General features: G+C 39.9%; 1 protein-coding gene across 3 annotated transcripts in view; it reads left to right on the top strand.

Annotated features, from left to right (window-relative positions):
- TEK (TEK receptor tyrosine kinase) overlaps positions 1 to 13,809 on the top strand; it is a 122,788-nt gene that overhangs the window by 88,654 nt on the left and 20,325 nt on the right. For 2 of the 3 annotated variants that reach the window (XM_025360570.1, XM_025360568.1), the window contains 4 exons: positions 3,469 to 3,753; positions 8,981 to 9,280; positions 11,086 to 11,240; positions 12,751 to 12,961. In XM_025360570.1, coding sequence (XP_025216355.1) covers positions 3,469 to 3,753; positions 8,981 to 9,280; positions 11,086 to 11,240; positions 12,751 to 12,961 — 951 coding nt within the window. The remainder of the gene's footprint in view (positions 1 to 3,468; positions 3,754 to 8,980; positions 9,281 to 11,085; positions 11,241 to 12,750; positions 12,962 to 13,809) is intronic. The other variant, XM_025360571.1, reaches the window with a different exon arrangement.

Raw genomic sequence — 13,809 nt, 5'->3', positions numbered from 1 at the left:
TCCTTGATGCTAACCTGACTTCCGGCTTTCTGTTACCCAGGTACCCTCCATTGAAATACTGGAGTGATCTTTTGTAAGGTTCCATTCTGGTTCTTTGAATTGTTCACTGTGTATAACCATTCTGTTACTATCTCTTGGTCAGTGCTTTATACTTTCAACTTCATATATATTTAATTTATATCACCTAGGAAAGTAAGAATTATCATCTTCCCTATTTTATAGATTGAAAAGTAGAGACTCAGAGTACTTAATAACAGTAAGATGCATCACCATACTAAATCTTCAGGCTTCATATCTTTGTGTTTTAGAGCCAGGATCTTGCTCTGTCACTCAGGCTGGAGTACAGTGGTTTGATCATCACTCATTACAGTCTCTATCTCCTGGGCTCAAGTCATGCTCCCACATCAGCCTCCCGAGTAGCTGGGACTACAGGCACACCACCACATCTGGCTACTTTAAACATTTTTTTGTAGAGACGGGGTCTTGCTGTGTTGCCCAGGCTGGTCTTAAACTCCTGCCTCAAGCAGTCCCCCAGCCTCGGCCTCTCAACGTGTTAGGATTACAGGGATGAACCGCCACTCCCAGTCCAGGCTCCATATCCTTTTGTTTCTCCAGTTATTATTTCTACCTAGAATCCCAAAGGCACCAGCTTCTTATCCCAGTTCACAGATTTGCCTGTGTTTTACTCCATTTACTAAAGGCAGAAGGACATGTTATGATCGAGTGAAAAAACTAGGAAGAACATCCACTTTTCTTCTGCGGAGATTGTGTGTGCACCCTTAACAGAAACATCTTTTCTTCACACCACCCACCTAGTTTTTATTTTACTAGCAGTGTCCTTAAAGAACCTAATGAGACTCAAAAGCTACTCTGAGGCTTATAGAAGCATTACACACAAGTAAGAAATGGCTTCTTGGGGGCCCACCAGGTTGTGAATATAGAAAATAAACCCAGAAACTATATAGAGCGGAAAAAAGGGACCTCTACAACCATGACCCAAGGGATCCCTGACACGTCATCATGATACTGCTAAAAGGCAAATGGTAGTTAATTCTCTCTCAAGTCACTGTTGGTGAGTCAAAAGGGGAAGGTCATAGACTGACTCAGATGGAAAGTATTTATGGAACAGAACATAAAACACAGCCCCACACTGTACTGTCTTCTGCCCTCAGAATATGTTCCAGCCAGGAGGGGTCTCAGAATATTTCAAAGCAGTTCTCAGGGATAGGCGGGAAGGGAATTATTGAAGGTTCTTCTTTTCCCATCATTTGAATTTTGCTGATGTTTGCTTTTCATTTCATCTGGCAGTTGCACTGTTGATGTGTGTTGATTGAGGTGGTGAAGGCACGGGAGTCCGGGAGGGGAAGGAAGAGAACACTTTCTGAACATATTGCAGAAAGGGGCAGACAGGGAGGGGTATGGGGTAATCATGTTCCCAAAGGGAAGGAAAAGGGGAAATGACTATTTGTTGGGTTACTCTTCTGTACCAGGCACAGGATTGGGAGGTATACATGTATTCTCCAAAATATCAACTCCCCATTCTCCCTTGTCATTGCAAACCTGCCTAAACCACTCTGGGTGGCTATTTTGGAGGTTAAACTTCAGAGGTTAACAAGAGGAGATGACATCACCTCTCTCCATTTGCAAAGGTTACAGAGAAAGGGCCATCAGACCTTTTGCATAATGCCAAGCAAATGCATGCCTGGCTGCTGGTTCTCACTAGTCTGAGGGTAGTCAGAACCGGGCTGGTGGGACTTAATTCCCAGTAGATGGAGACAGACCCTTCTTCTCACCTCGAACCGAGAGTAAGAGCAGTGTTTCTCAACCTTTAAAAAAAAAAGTATTGCTCATCCCCAGTGAGCTGTTTCACATACGTTTGTCCGAGTAGATCCTGCCTCCCATGAAATTTTAATACCACAGATATGCTCTGTTTCTGTTTCTGTATTATGGTCCTTTGTAAACAATTGTAGTAATCTGAAATTTTCTCATGCACCAAGAATGCCTTTTTTGCCCCATAGGGGTGATTGTGTCCCTACTGAGAATACATGAATTAGAGGATCTCTATCCTACGTTTTGGAAGGACTTTATATCCGGAATTTAAAAATCAGTTTACTATTATTAACTGAAAACACACTATTTCCTCCTTTGTCCAGTGACGTAGGACATCTTGAAAGAAGGAAGGGAGGGAGGAAACCAATGTTAATAGAGCCTCTAACACCTTCCAAGCATTTTCACATCCATTGTCTCACTTATTACTCCCGAGTCTGGAAGATGGATATTTTAATTTTATTTTACAGGTGAACTTGGAGAGATTATGGATTTGTCCAAGGTTGCAAAAGTAAAGTGGCGTGTTCCTGTCTCTCTGATTTTAAAACCCATATTAGTTCTATTCAGTGACGTCTTGGTAGCCCAGGCTCCTGTGGGAGATTATGGCCAGGCATCACGTAGTCATGGCGGATACCTTGATGTGATCAGAGCAGGAATAGGCCTGGCCCTGCCACCACAGCTGTATGATTTCTGAAATTCTTGCTAAGGGGAAGGAACCCCCAAATTGCTTTACAATGTATTGCTCAAAATGGTAACAGAAACGGTAAATACTCGCCCATAATCCCATAACCTTGGCAAATCTACTGTTTTGATTTTTATCAGTTTCCTTCCTATCCTTCACCATTGTAGACATAACTTTTACCATGTCTACATGCACTTGAAGTCTTTTTATTGGGCTTTCATACTTTTCCTAATTATCTATTTTTCCACTGGATGGCTGTATCATAATTTATTAAAGCAGTTTCCTATTTTGAGTGTTTAGGTTTCTTCCAATTGTTTGCTAATATAAATAATGTAATGAATCATTTTGGTAGGAAAAAAAGTATCATATGGCCACTTGCTTGTGTTTCTTTGATAGCTTATGAAGTTGTATATTATTCTAGAAGCCAAGGTTACTCTTAAAAGGTGCCCTTTAGCACTGTCATTGCCTCCACCCTTGTATTAGTCTGTACTTGCATTGCTATAAAGAAATTATTGAGACTGGGTAATTTAGAAGAAAAGAGGTTTGGCTTTTTACCAAACCAAACAGTAAAAACAGTAACCATTGGCTCATGGTTCTGCGTGCTATATAGGAAGCATCTGCTTTTGGGGAGGCCTGAGGGAGCTTTTACTCGTGGCAGAAGGCAAGGTGGGAGCAGGTACTTTGCATGGTGAAAGCAGGAGCAAAAGAGTGAGGGGGGCCATGCTATACACTTTTAAATGACCAGCTTTCATCAGAACTCACTCAGTATCAGGAGGACAGCACCAAGGGGGATGGTGCTAAACCATTCATGGGAAGTCACCCTCATCAGCCAATCACCTCCCACCAGGCCCCACCTCCAACATTGGGGATTACATTTCAACATGAGATTTGGGTGGGGACATTCATCCAAACTATATCAACTGTATTATAAAAATAATGATTTTTCTGGATTCTCCTAGGACTCCCTCCTCCAAGAGGTCTAAATCTCCTGCCTAAAAGTCAGACCACTCTAAATTTGACCTGGCAACCAATATTTCCAAGCTCGGAAGATGACTTTTATGTTGAAGTGGAGAGAAGGTCTGTGCAAAAAAGTGATCAGCAGAATATTAAAGTTCCAGGCAACTTGACTTCAGTGCTACTTAACAACTTACATCCCAGGGAGCAGTACGTGGTCCGAGCTAGAGTTAACACCAAGGCCCAGGGGGAATGGAGTGAAGATCTCACTGCTTGGACCCTTAGTGACAGTAAGTAATTCATGCTGCTCCAGCCTCATCTGAGCAATAAGGGGCTACCGCCATTCAGACTTAGCTAACATCACTTCAAGTCTATTGAAAATTGTGAAAGAAAGTTGGTTGTGAGAGAAGGCTAATTAGCGCCCCCCACCTAATCATTTTAATAACTTGCAATATATAACATATGTTTGGATTTGCAATAATTCAGGCGGGGCTGTGCTAAAATTTACCTTCCCTTGGTGTGTAGTTGTTTATTTAGTAAATTAGTAACAAGAAGAAGGTTTTCTAGGGCTTGTTGAACCATTTATGGGGTAGTTTTGAAGAATCATCATATATCTACATGTACATAGATGTCAGTTAATTCCAGATGGATCTTTCCTAATCTTAAAAACCAAATAACTTTGCTTGAAACCCCTTGAAAACAGGTAATTTTAAAAGTTAAATCTAAGAGTAATAAAATGACTTTTTTTCAAAGTATTTTGCATTTCAGGCTTTTCTCTATTTCAGATTGGTCATTTAAAATTAATGGGAATTCCTTGGGTTTCTTTGTAGTATTTGAAAGTCTATTCATCACCAAGCAGAGAGTTTGATTTTGATTCACTGAAATTAGAACTGTGTGCATTTGGAACCCTTGGAAAGATAAACTATTTCTTGGCCACACACAACTACCACTTAAGTCAGGATCATGCGGTCTGTGGCCTTACCACCCTGAACACGCTGAATCTCGTTGATCCTGGAAGCTAAGCAGGGTCAGGCCTGCATGGGAGATTATGTGGTCCCTTGCCAGCTCCCAGAGTCTGAGGCTCTCTTTGCAGCTGGTTCTCCACTTCCTCAGGAACAGGTGTGGAAGCTGGCTCAGTGTTTCTCCAGCCACTCTTTTATTGCATCAGTGACATATGAAAGTCTGAATTGTTTTGCCAGTGTTTAGGGATTCTTCATATGAATTTTTTAATTCTGTGAAATTTCCAAGGTGCAGAATCATGCTAACAGTAACACAACAAACAATCACATTCCTACCATCCAGAATTAACAACTGTTAACATTTTGTCATATTTGCTTTCAGCATTTTGTTGTTGACTTAACAGGGGTAATAACCCACTGCAGGTGTATCAATATCTCCCGCAACTGTTACCCCATTCCATTTCTATTCCCCTCTCCCAAGAGACAACCAAAATTATGGGTTTGTTAAGTATATTTCCATTTAATGTTGTGTGTATATATATATTTTGAGACAAGGTTATTGCTCTGTTGCCCAGGCTGGGGAGCAGTGGTGCCATTATGGCTTCTGCAGCCTTGGCTTCCTGGGCCCAAGCAATCCTCCCACCTCAGCCTCCTGAGTAGCTGGGACCACAGGCACACGCCACCACACCTGACTCATTTTCAAAAACTTTTTGGAGAGATGGGATCTCCCTATGTTGCTTAGGCTGGTCTGGAACTCCTGGGCTCAAGCAATCTTCCCGCCTTCGCCTCCCAAAGTGCTGGAATTACAGGCATGAGCCACTGTGCCAAGTGCAGTGTTCTATAATTTTAATACCTCTGAAAGTATACACATGCATACATATCATTCTTCATTTTTTGAATGAACATTATGAATTTTATCTATCCATGTTAATTTATTTAGCTTTGATGCATGCCATTTTAACTTCTGTATACTAGTCTGTCTTATGAATGTATCTTGTGATTCATCCACTCCCTTTTAGATGGAGATGTAGGTTTTTGCATTTTTTACTATCATGAACAAAATGCAATGCCCATTCTTATGCATGTCTCCATGCGCATAGACAGGTGTGAGAGTTTTTCTAGGGAACAGGTCCAGTGGTGGAACTCATGGGTTATTTCCCTCTAAAGTGGTTAGTCAGTGTGTACTATGTTCAGGAGCGTATGGCAGTGCCGTTTTCCTTATACCCATCTCTGTGTCTATATCCTTTCCCTCCATCACTCGATAGTGTCACACCTTTTTATTTTCACATATCTCAAAAGCAAAATATGGTACCTCATTGTTAATTTCAATTTTGATTTCCTTGATAGCTAGCAAAGGTGAGCATCTTTTCATGTTAATTGTTCATCTGGATGTCCTCTTTTTTGATATACTTATTGATATCCTTTGCTCATTTAGAATAGGTCGTCTTACTGACTGGTAAAAATTATTTGTGTAATCTAAATACTTTGTTATGTATATTGCAAATATATTCTTCTACCCCCTTTATTGTAACCTTGTTTGTGGTGGCTTTTAACCCACAGACACTTGACATTTTGATGCAATTGGACCTGTCAGTATTTGCCTGTATGATTTATACTTTCTGCATTTTGGAATTATTCCCTATCCCAAGGTCATAAACATATTCTGTGTGTTTTTCCTAGTAGTTCTAGTGTTGTTTTGTGTATTTAGGTCTTTAAGATATAGGATTGTTATTTTGGGGTACAGTATATTTTAATACTTTTATTTTAACCTTATTTATTCACATATGGCATGTCAGTAGTCCCAGTGCCACATATTGAGTCGTCCCCATGGTGAACTGTGATGCTTTCTGTATCATATGCCAGGTTCTCATATTCATTTTGCATCTATTTCTGGGTGTTCTGTTCTCTTCCATTGATCTGTTTGTTCCGGCACAATTTCTAGCATATTCAAATTAACTAGAGACTTGTGAAATGTCAGTAACTGTGGGATGAATCACTGTTTCCTATTTCAAAATTGTCTTAGGTGCTCACTCACTATTCTATATAAGTTTCATCCTCATTAGAATGATACACTCTGAAAATCACACTACCAGTATCATATTTATAGGATTAAACAAAAACTAGTTAATAGTTACTGGGAGTCAACTTGCCTTGGATGGTTGTATGAAGTTTGATGGAGGGTCAATGCTGGTGGTGGTAGTAGGGATGTGAGATTGGCAGGGTAGGATTTGATCCCTGTGGGGTCAGGAAATCTGAGGAAGGAGGATGTGAATGAGAACATCTCATTTTTACCTGAAAATATTTGTTAATATGCTGTGTTGTCATTGGCTGATCATGTATATTCACAAGTAAAATTAATACTTCCAGTTACAAAGTTTGTGTTGGTTTCCAGCCTAGCAATTCCATCTTGTCCAGGGGTAAGAAGTGGAGTGAATTAGATTTGGCATATCACCCCAATTATATGTTAAAAATAATATATGTGTGTTATGTTTTCCTGTTGGAAAACATTTACATGGGGAGTATTTGACCCTTACAATGACTTTTTGAGGAAGGTAGAGTAAGAGTGATTATCACATTTAACAGAAGAGGAACCTGAGGCACAGAAGAGGGTAAGTGACTTGGCCAAAGTTATGGAACTAGTACGGCATGGGGATGGATTAGGATTCTAATCCACATTTTATTTCTATTTTTTTTTTGTTTTTTCTCCAACCACGCTACAAATGTCTTCCACTTGTCTCTTTGGATGGGCAACCCACTGCTTCAAAGCAACTATGGTTCTAGAGGTTCTTTAGTAGTGATATCCTATTTCTAAATTGTTTAAGGTCTGGTTAGTGTTTCCTAAAGCATTTTAGAAGCTATTTTAGAGTCACCCAGAGAACCTGCTAAAATGTAGATTGCTGGGTCCAGACCCACTGAATTTAAATCAAAGGTTTATTGAGCTATCCCTAAGAGTGACTCCTTTCAAGCATAAAATGGGTAAGTTGGTAGATGCAAATTTATGATTTTTAGTTGGCACAAAAATTATATTCATTATTTTTCTAACAATCATCTAAAAGACACTGCTACTTTTTGTGACAGGCTTAGAAGACCACTGGTTTATGAAGTTAAATTTTTTTGAGCCACAACTATACAAATATAAATATGTGATGATAGTAATCTGAAAATGTTGGTACTTCTATCACCCCTTCAATCTCCTGTGGGAAGAAAGACTATTGTACATTTTTATAAAACTATACAAAATACTTGGTACTGGATGTAAAGAAAGTTAAGATATACTGATGATTAATTGTGATTTTTGGATACTGTACCACCTGCTAGACATAGAACATAACAATTAGATTTGGAAGGTTCTAAATCCAATACCTAATTCTCATAAATTGCCATAGTGCCCTAAAGAGTAACAAGGGGGAATCAACATAATGAAAAGAAGAAATTTAAAATAGAAAGGATGTACCTTGAGATACTTCTCAAAGGTTCTAATTTGTTTATAAGTAGTAACTTTCATGTGGAAAAACAATGGTGTATGGAATGAAATAGCCTACGTCTACTATTCACCTTTTGGGACGAGTACAAAACCCTTAAATTTTTGAAGTTTCAGTTTTCTCATCTCTAAAATGTGGATCATAAAAATCTCAGTACTGTGTGGTTATACAAGTCAAGAGAGTGTCTGCATATGGAAGCACATTGTAAATAGCCTCATAAATGTAAGTTCAGTTACTATTAAGGACAAGAGCTCAAATCCATTCTTTTCCCGGATCAAATAGGCTTAACCTTTATCGGGTCATGAACTTCCCTTCTAGCCTGTGCCCTTTAGAGTCTGAGTGAGAATGTAGTGATGATGCGGTGCCTGTCATCTTCACATGCAGAAAACCTCAAGGCATCTCTTTCTCATCCTGCCCATGTCCCTGAATGGAATGTGATTCTACTTTTCCCCAAATCCCTATAATACTTTGTCTACTAAAAGTTATTAGCACATTTTCTCATGTATACACTGACCTGCCGGCTGCTCCATAAATTTAGGGCAAGGACAGACCACATGACACTAAGACTATGGACTACAGAGCCAGACTGCGAGGAGGTGAATCTTGTTTCTTCTACTTAACAGTAGTGTCACCATGGCTAAGTCACTTAATCTGTCCAGACCTCAGCACTTACAGAAAGACTGCTATGAAGAGGAAGTGAGTTAATATATACAAGAGCCTAGATCAATGCCTGCCATATTGTAAGCACTATATAAATGCCAGCCCTCATAAGCTTTCCATTCTTCCCAGCATCAAGAATAGTAAGCACAGGTTTGTGGAATAACAATTTCTAAGGCCTTCATTTAGTGTCAAGATGACAAATAGATGATATGTGTGTTGCCATTTCCCTGACTGTGCCACTCTTTCAAGTTTGCATGGAGTCCAGTAGCCACTACCAATTGATTGGGATACGATCTGAGGAAACATCTGTTTGCCTTTCATGGTTTATGAGGGGACGTGAACCCTATCTCAAAAGCATAATGATCTAAGACATGGTAGTATATCTTAATTGAATCTTTTTTCTTTTTAATTTCTAGTTCTTCCTCCTCAACCAGAAAACATCAAGATTTCCAACATCACACACTCCTCGGCTGTGATTTCTTGGACAATATTGGATGGCTATTCTATTTCTTCTATTACTATCCGTTACAAGGTTCAAGGCAAGAATGAAGATCAGCACATTGATGTGAAGATAAAGAATGCCACCATCACTCAGTATCAGCTCAAGGGCCTAGAGCCTGAAACAGCTTACCAGGTGGACATTTTTGCAGAGAACAACATAGGGTCAAGCAACCCAGCCTTTTCTCATGAACTAGTGACCCTCCCAGAATCTGAAGGTTGGTTGAATGGACAGGTAGTTATGTAGGATTACCGTGCAGCCCTATAGGCAGCTGGTTTATCAGGACAGGCCTGTGAGATGAAAGCCTATGAAAGGTCGGTGGTTGAATGGACAGGCATTTACAGAGAGGTCATTAATATCAAAATGCCTCTGAGAAGGATCCCTGTTGGTCCATTTTCTATTGTTAAACCTTAGAATAGATCAGTCTTTCAGCATACCCCATCCAGCAATCTAAGAAGAAAGCTCTAAGGAATATGAATTTTAATTCCAAGGAGAAGAATGTGGGAACTGCTTATAGAAGGCAGGCTGCGCAAGAGCTCCAGTAGGAGGCTCCAAGAACCATGTTTCATTCTTCCTCAAACACTCCTCTTTTAGCTTGGATGACACTGTGCAATTCTGAGTCTTCTTCTACTTTACTGATGCAGGTTATTAGGTCTCCATGTCCACCACTAAGCCCAACCCCAGAAAGAGTATGTTCTTTGAACTAGATAGAGATCCTCTCAGGATGCCATACTGTGCCCATGGTTTGTGATTGATAAAGTCTGTTGAGTGTAATTAAGTGAACAAGGGCCCCATGTGGGTGGAGCTGCAGCAGGAGGATTGACTTCAAGTCTATGCAGAGGCACCTCCTGGCTCTCTGTGTTGTGTACAATGTGTGCCGGAGAATGTGGATGGAGGCAAGTTAGAGGCAAATTTTGAAAGTTTATGATTTGGATTAGAGTCTATTTTTACAGAAAATACTGTAACTAAATCTGAAAACTTCTCGGTTCTCTTGGAGGATTACCTAGACCTTAACAAACAAAATCAAACAAGTCACTTTAACAGTGCTGATTCTTTGGAACATTTTTGAAATGTTCAAGGAATGAAGAGTCTGCCAAATAGAGAAAATCATGGTTTTCAGGTCACACTCTTAGTGAATGCCCCATTTTTTTAATTACCTGTGTTTTGGCGAAATGTAACTTCCTAAATTCAAGCTATCCATAAAATACCAAGAGAAAAATTTTAAAACAAGACAAAACTAAAAGTTTCTCACCATTCTAGACACCTCTGTATCTGTACATATATATAGATAGAAGAAAAGATAAATGAGAAGAGAGGGATACTTTTAAGAAGATGGGATCATGTTCTGTGTGCTATTACTAATCAAAATATATTGAGCTTAATTTTATTTAAATTTAAATAAGGGAAAGAAGTAGATTAGACCATAGTCTTTAATAGTTTATTTTGGCCTGAGCCCTAAATTTAATGTTTTTTCCTCTGTCTTTTCCTGTCTTCCTCCCTCCCTCCCTCCCTCTCTTCTTCTATTGGGTATCATTAGGTTTTCTTCATTAACTCTTTAAAACAAGAAATACAGAACAAAATATCTGATAGACTCTAAGCTCTTAGCATCATTGAACTTTAAAGCATTTCTAGGTGGGGAAATTGAGGTTTAGGCAGGTTTAGTCACTCTCTCAAAGTTATACCTCTAGTAATTCCCCCTATTATTCAACATTGTTCATCTGTTAGGGATTCTACTTGGAAATAAAAGTTGAACAAATGACAACTAATGATTAGCATATTGCTAATTGTAACAGCACTTTTGCACATTTTTTTTTTTTTAATCTTGTAACAATCCTGTGAGTCAGACTCATCTCCACTGAGTTTTGGAATGTAAATGAGTAGCCCAAGGTCATGTAGTGATTAGGTGGCAGGGTGAGGGCTGCTATTAAGTTCCCATTACACTGTGTCTTCTCCCACCTATGGTGTAGGTCTGTTTCTCTACTTAAACTAAACCACCTGCTTCACCTCTGTCTTCCTGCACAGCACCAGCGGACCTCGGAGGGGGGAAGATGCTGCTTATAGCCATCCTTGGCTCTGCTGGAATGACCTGCCTGACTGTGCTGTTGGCCTTTCTGATCATATTGCAATTGAAGAGGGCAAATGTACAAAGGAGAATGGCCCAAGCCTTCCAAAACGTGGTAGTGTCTCATCTTCCTACTACTTAATAAGGGCAAGTCCAAGTACAGGCAGAACCTTCACTTTAAAGATATGGACCAGGAAATTTACTTATAAAGTAAATATTTCCCTTAGGCAAGTCTCATCCTCTCTTTGGCTTCCATTATGAAATGGGAGATAAAAAGTATGACTATATAATTTCTTATCCAAACCAGAACAATTTTAAGAGTGAAAAGGGTGCTCTTAGTAAATGATGCAGGAAACTAGGTCTGCCCCTGCCTGCTGAAATGAGACGTATGGTCATCCTAGTAATAAGTCCCCAGAGATGATATGTTGCAATAGAATGAATTGAACATTTTTGGTAAGGAAGGACAGAGGGTAACCAGACCTCAGTGAGATAGGTAATGATATATTAGACAAGTTTTCCCCACATTTGCCTATTTCTAGTTCCCATTTCTTTCTAATAAGTCCCTCAATCTTATGACCCCTCATATGTATAAGAATTATATATACCTGTGTGTGCCTTCCATTCCTGTGTACCCTCAGTCTGAAGTCAGAGTTCCTGGCACTTGGTACTGCCTCATTTTTTTTTTTTTTCATCTAGGAATTCTAACCAGTAGCAAAGGCCTATAAAATGACACTTTACCAAGAGTCATCTTATTTGAGTTCTTTCAGTATACTAAAGCCTGAAAATTTTTCTAGTTTGTGGGTTCAGGCCCTGTAAAATTAATTTGAACCACACTTTATCAATTCTGTATATAATGCATTGAGTGCAATGATTCAAATGAGGTGTACCCCATGTGCATGAGTCCCCAAGGTTCCCTTCCTTGGAGGACAAGAGGAACTTCACTATCTGACTCCATGCCAGAGCTGGCTCAACTCAGGATGTCACTGGAAAGGAAGGGCCAGCAAGGGGGTTGGGAGTGCTGGAGTCTGTCAAAATACCTTTTTCATGGTAGCACCAGCAGCTATTTGAATTCAGGAGAAAGAGATACTGTGTTGGGCTTGGCTCTAAGCTTCAGCCATCTTGTGGCCAGAATGGACTTAGAGATTCTAAGCCTTACTACAAGAGAGAAAGAGTGTGCACTAAAAATGGAGTAGGATCAAGATAATGCTAAGAAGTCTCTCACTGAGGCATATCCTGTGATTGCCCCATATAGGCTCTCCAAGTTAGCTTCCAAACCAGAACTGAACACTTGCTCATTTCATAGCACTGTAGGGAACTCACATACAACTAATGCAAGAATGGCAAACACATGGCATATGTACTGTTACTCCTTCCTCTGTCACCCTTTACAGACATTGCTAATCAACAAGCTTTTCTGGGGAGGCCCAGAATTGTGCCCGTGCAGCCCTGTGGGCAGCTGGTTTGTCAGGGCAGGCCTGTGTGATGAAAACCTATTTCCCTTTCCAGTCTAGAATTAAATATACTATTTCTTTTTTCATCTGGTATGGATGCCAACCAGAAGACATTATGCCCCTTAGAATTATGAAAAATCCTGACACAAAATGATGAAATAATTATTTTTCCAGAGGGAAGAACCAGCTGTGCAGTTCAACTCAGGAACTCTGGCCCTAAACAGGAAGGTCAAAAACAACCCAGATCCTACAATTTACCCAGTGCTTGACTGGAATGACATCAAATTTCAAGATGTGATCGGGGAGGGCAATTTTGGCCAAGTTCTTAAGGCACGCATCAAGAAGGATGGGTTACGGATGGATGCTGCCATCAAGAGAATGAAAGGTCAGTGGTTGACCAGATAGAGTCAGCATTGCATGAGGGTGTGGAGAAAACTTGATTTCCTGCTGATTCTTTTCTCTATGGTCTTACAAAAAATTCGCATGGTGTCAGACATAGTTGTTATTTGCAACTGAAGACTATGCTTCCTTTGAAGTTGAGCCCGTGATAGTCAGGATATGAATACAAAGGCAGGAGCCATTTAAACATCACTGCTTGATTCACTGGGATGTGATACTATAGATTCTTGGTCATATACAGCTAACTTTTGGGGAGCATTGTTGTTTCTCTTAATGCAGTGCTTCTCAAAATGGAGTGTGCATCAGAATCACCTGGAAGGCTTGTTTAAAAACAAACTCTTGGGTCCTACCCCACAATTTCTGACTCAGTAAGTCTAGGGCAGGGCCACAGAATCTGCATTTTTCATTAGTTTTCCAGTGATGCTATCTTGTGGGTTTGGGGACCACATTTTACACACCACAGTCTTCATAGGTTAACTGTATATAAGTTCCTGGGGACACTGTTAGAAATGCATTCACTTGGGTTTCTTCTACTCCTTGTTTGACCACACCTGAATTTCTTGGGTAGCATATGAAAATCTGTGTTCTTAAGTGGCTTTCTCTGTGGTTCCTCTGTACACTCAAGTTTGCAGAGAAAACCACTGATTTAAGGTCATAAGAACTAAATCTTTTCCAGCTTTGTTCATCTCAAGACTGTTTGGTACCTACCCATCTAATAATATTTGATAGTAAATATCTTCAGAGAAAGCAGAATGACTAGTTAGCTGACAAATTAGCTAGCTGTCTTCTCTTCTGTGTGAAAGAGCAGTTTGTGTAAGACTTGACTGTGAGGCT

This window comes from Theropithecus gelada, chromosome 15 (genome assembly GCF_003255815.1).
Source record: "Theropithecus gelada isolate Dixy chromosome 15, Tgel_1.0, whole genome shotgun sequence".
Lineage (NCBI taxonomy): Eukaryota > Metazoa > Chordata > Mammalia > Primates > Cercopithecidae > Theropithecus > Theropithecus gelada.
This window is presented reverse-complemented; position numbering and strand designations above follow the sequence as displayed.